The sequence below is a fragment of the Octodon degus genome, unplaced genomic scaffold, assembly GCF_000260255.1.
Source record: "Octodon degus isolate 3935 unplaced genomic scaffold, OctDeg1.0 scaffold00012, whole genome shotgun sequence".
NCBI classification, from domain to species: domain Eukaryota; kingdom Metazoa; phylum Chordata; class Mammalia; order Rodentia; family Octodontidae; genus Octodon; species Octodon degus.
In genome coordinates this window covers 14,945,042-14,950,187 of record NW_004524588.1, presented here as the reverse complement: position 1 = coordinate 14,950,187, position 5,146 = coordinate 14,945,042, and the positions used below count along the sequence as shown (strand labels likewise).

Genomic DNA, 5,146 nt, shown 5'->3' with positions numbered 1-5,146 from the left:
CTCCTATATTTTCTAGTAGTTTCATGATTTCAGCCCTTATATTTAGGTCTATAACCCATTTTGAGTTATTTTTTGTGTTTAGTTAGAGATAAGGATTCCAATTTCATTCTTGTTCTTATAGATACGTCACTTTCTCAATACTATAAATATATTGTTTGATTATGCTTATAGTACATAATAATTATCATCTTGGGGAATTGGTACACATACATATCATAGTATATCATATCTTAATCGTTTATAATTTCCTTTACCCTTCCCTGCCCTCCCTCAGTCTCTGTCCCAGTCCCTCGTCTACCTCTGTAAAGTGTACCTTTCTTTCTCATTTCTCTTTGATTTTGCTTTTAAAATTATTTATATTTTGGATTTCTCATAGAAAGGAAGCTATGCAGCACTTAACCCTCTGTGTCTGGTTTGTTTTACTCAGCAAGCATTAAGATCTGAAATGTGTCTATTTTCCAGCAGGTGGCTCTGGTGCTCTGTTGTATAGACATGCCAGGTTTTCTTTCTTCATTCATCAGTTAATGAGCATGTAGGCCATTTTGAAAATTTAGCTATTATGAATTATCTCACCACTATTTATTTTACTTTATTTCTTTGTTTATTTTATGTATTTTAGTATAGGGACTATAGGGTCTCACCACACAGATCGTACTTATAGTTATCCTCCTGTTTTCAGCCTCCCAAGTGCTAGGATTCCAGGCATGTGCCACCACACCCAGTCTCAGTTGCCATTTTAGCACGCCCCAGGGGTGGAGCTGACATGGCATGCTGGAGATCGAACCCCAGTCCCTGCGCCTGTCTAAGCAGGTGCTTTAGTCTACTGACCTATTTGGATGGCCTTTTACCACTATTTATTAGAGACTACCCTTTCCGTAATGATTATTCTTAGCACCTTTGCCAAATATCAGTTGGTTGTTGATAGTCAATTTACTTCTATGCTGTCTATTCTGTTCCATTGTGGGGGGGAGGGGGAGAGAGAGAATGTGTTTATGCTAATACCATGCTCTTTGGGTTACTGTAACTGTAATCAAAAGTAATTTGTAGCTGAGGAGAGCTCAGTAGAAAAAGATCCTCCATGGCAAGCGCAGGGTCCAGGGTTCAATCCTTGGTAGCGCCAAAAAAAAAAAAAAGTAATTTATACCTCTATGTTCTTTTTGCTCAAGATTGCTTTAGCTATTTTAGATGATTCTATTTATTCAGATTCTTTATTTTTCATTCTGGAAGAATGTCTGGCATTCTGATAGGAATTGCATTGAATTTGTCAAATGATTTGAGTAATGTGGATGTTTCAGTAATACTGATTCTTCAGTCATAAATACAGAACATTTTCCATTTGTGCTTTTCTTTTCAATGTCTTTTATGAATTCACAATTTTGATTATAGAATCACTGGTTAAATTTGTTCTCAGGTTTTTCTTTTTTTTAGCTGCTGTAAATAGTAGTGCCTTATTACTCACCACTGGTATATAAAAAAAGCTACTGATTTTTGTATCCTGTAACTTCACTGAAATCATTCATTAGTTCTTAGGTTTTTGGTGGAACCTCTTGGGTTTTCTGTATTTAAGGTTGTGCTCTATAAAAAGTGAGAATTTCACTTTCTCCATGCCCTTTCTTTCTAACCTTGACTGCCCAGGCTACAACTTCAGGTACTAAGTTGAATAAAATTGTTGGCATTGAGCATTCTTGTTTTCTTCCAGATCTTAGAGACTGTTCAGCTTTTCCTCATCCATTGTGGTGTCAGCTGTGGACTTTTAAACAAATGTTCTTCATTTTATTGAGATATGTTCTTTTAATACCCAGTTTGTTCAGAATTTTTATCATGGAGTGATACTGAATTTTTTAAAATTGCCTTTTATAAGAAATGATGGCGAATCTTAGCAAATGTCATTTTGTGACTATTCCGATGATCATGGCTTTCTCCTTTATTCTGTTTATCTGTGGTATATCACTTTTACTGATTTGTGTATGTTGATCCATTTTTGCTTCCCAGAGTGAATTCTGATTATGTGTAGTAATCCTTTTAATATGCTGTTGGATTCAGTATGCTGTTTTTTTTTTTTTGTTTGTTTTTGTTTTTCTTTTCAGAACCGGGGATTGAACTCAGGCCCTTGAGTTTTCCAGGCAAGCGCTTATTCTACTGAGCTATCTCCCTGGCCCCTTTTCATTATTTTTTTGACGGTGGTATACCTTTGATGTTCTAACCAAATTCTAATACAATTCATTGTGACTGTTTTGCTTGTTTTAGTGTCTTATCAGAGGACAGGGCCTTAGCATTGCCTATTTTGTATTTAGCTGATGTTTCTTTACAGCTTACAGATTATTAAAGCATTACATATGAGTGACTTTAATGTCAAACCATATCAAAATTAGAGATACTGAATAAAAAATTTTTGAATGATTTGATTTTAAGTAATTTCCTAGAACCTGTTTTGTCTTTTGTCTTTTTCCTGTTAGGACTTCCCATCTTATGGGTGTGTCACTCAGGAGCTTCTCCCTTTGCTGTGACCTATTAAGTCAAGTTTGCCGGACAGCAGTGACTCACTGCAAAGATGCTTTAGAAAGCCATCTTCATGTTATTGTTGGTACACTCATACCCCTTGTAAGCGATCAGGTGGAGGTTCAAGAACAGGTAATTTCCCAGTTCATCCTAAAAGCACTATTTGGAATAAAATGTTAGGAGCGGAATGTTTTTGTTTGCCTGGTATGCTTAGTAATTGTAATGAAAATGTTTTTGAAAAATGGTTGGGAAGACATTTTAAATGAATTAACCTTTGTAATCAGTTAATTACAGAACACAGTAATACTGCTCTAACCTGATTTGTGTCTGTTACACTAACATGTAGAAGTAGTCAAAACTAAGGACAGCAATTCACATGAGTAAGATACTGTGTGAGCTATTATATAAAATGTTCTATAGTGTTTGGATTTTTATTACTTAGAACTTGTCTTTTTTTTTTTTTTGAGACATGTCTGTTTATTTTTTATTTTTTTTTAATTTATGTGTGTGTGTGTGTGTGTGTGTGTGTGGCCAGCTCAGCCCACCAGGGGGTGGGGCTGGCTGGCATGTGGTGCTGGGGGATTGAACCGCGTTCCATGTGCTTTGCTAGGCTTGTTCTAAGTAGGTACTTTAGACCACTGAGCCATCTCACCAGCCCCTTAGAACTTGTCTTGAATATTACCTTATTACATGTTTGTTAAATCATTTAAAAACCCTGAAACTAAAAGTTTGAGTATCTTAAAAGTAATCAAGACATTTAAGCTACAGTAGCAATTTTTATTATTTATTATTGTAAGTTGTTATAATTTTGAAATATCATAAGGGATTGTTTTTTCTTTTTAAATTCTATTTAGGTATTGGACTTACTGAAATACTTGGTGATAGATAACAAGGATAATGAAAACCTCTATCTCACAATTAAGCTTTTAGATCCTTTTCCTGACCGTGTTGTTTTTAAGGATTTGCGTATTACTCAGCAGAAAATCAAATACAGCGGAGGATCCTTTTCACTCTTGGAGGTAGTAGAAGTTTCATCTTAGTGTTTTGTGTTAGAGAGTGTAGACAGTAGTACTTTTTAAAAATTCTCTAGTGCTCTAGTAGCAAAAATGGAGTATTTTACTTTTTATTATTCTTTTAATCTTTTATTTATTTGCTTACTTACTTGGTACAGGATCTCACTACGCAGCTAGGATTCATAGTGATCCTCCTGTCTCAGCCTCCCCAGTGCTGGGATTGCAGTTGTGCACCAGTATGCCTGTTTTCAGTGGCTGGCGCTGTGTGCCTGGCCCAGCATGGCATGTGGTACTGGGGATTGAACCCCATTCTTGCACTTGCCTGCCAGGTGTTTAGCCTGCCAAACTGTCTTTCCAGCCCGTTGAAAGTATCATTTAGTCCTTTGAGGTTCAATTTAATGTTTGCACTAGAGGTTGTATTTAACTTTTTAAAGAGTATTTCAAAGTTCAATCCTATTTTAATCTTTAAAGTCTTCAAAATTACGTTAAGGCATTGTTTTCCTTATAAATCTTGTTATTTTTTTAAAATCATAGTATATATTTGACTGTTATCAGTGTGAAAACACACTTAGACATTAAGATTAGAGTTATATTCTTTTTTTGTGTGTGTGGTACCAGGGATTGAACTCAGGACTTTATGCTTGCCAAGCAAGTGCTTTTCTAATGATCTATCTCCCCAACCCCTTAGAGTTATATTTTTAAATAAATAAAAATAAAACTTTTACTCCCATTGGGTTACTTAATAATCTTGAGATTTAACTGTTATCATGAAAAAAGTATACTCAAATTTAAAAGATCAAAACATAGAAGGAAATTATTTCTACTTTATGTGGCTTACATATGAGTCAGTATCTGTAAAAGGCTCTAGTTTCATTCATGAAGGTGTATCCTGCAAACTTACCCATGTCAGAAGGAAGTTACATTTTAACTAATTTTTAAATTCTTTTTGTTTTTTAGGAAATTAACCATTTTCTCTCAGTTAGTATGTATGATGCACTTCCGTTGACAAGGCTTGAGGGATTGAAAGATCTTCGAAGACAACTGGAACAGCATAAAGATCAGATGATAAATCTTATGAGAGCATCTCAAGGTACATATTTTAATGTTAGGAGTTCTTTCTGCCTGTTCCTGTTTCAAATAATCTTTATAAGTCCTTTCTCTTGGTTTGATTGTGCCAGCCATAGTTTAGATCCTTATCATTTTTCACCTAACCATAATATTGGTCCTAACTATTCCTTACCTTGAATAATTTTCATTTTATCCATCCTCTACCACAATGATGTCTTTGAACCAGATAGGATCATACTATCCTACCACATTTAAATTTTTTAACAATTCCTACAGCCTGAAAAATTTAGGCAGGATGTGGTTGTACCCCTGTGATCCCAGCACTTGGGAACCTGAGACAGGACAGTTGCTGTGAGATCGAGGCCAGCCGAGGCCCCAGAGAAAGACCCTACCTCAAAAAGAGGACCAAACAAAAAAATTCTTTAGAGCTGGACATATCAAGTATTGTACCACTGCCCTTTATATAACCCTACTTGAATGAGAAATTTCTCTCATTATAACCCTTTTAGTTGTATTAAATATTTATGTGTATTTATGCATATTTTGACCTTTACTTAAAATATGTT

At 35.1% G+C, this 5,146-nt stretch overlaps 1 protein-coding gene across 1 annotated transcript in view; it reads left to right on the top strand.

The window, feature by feature from the left end:
• Nucleotides 1-5,146, top strand: part of Atm (ATM serine/threonine kinase) — a 137,159-nt gene that overhangs the window by 67,810 nt on the left and 64,203 nt on the right. Inside the window, exons 30-32 of the mRNA XM_004626220.2 lie at nucleotides 2,457-2,631; nucleotides 3,354-3,518; nucleotides 4,470-4,602. Coding sequence (XP_004626277.1) covers nucleotides 2,457-2,631; nucleotides 3,354-3,518; nucleotides 4,470-4,602 — 473 coding nt within the window. The remainder of the gene's footprint in view (nucleotides 1-2,456; nucleotides 2,632-3,353; nucleotides 3,519-4,469; nucleotides 4,603-5,146) is intronic.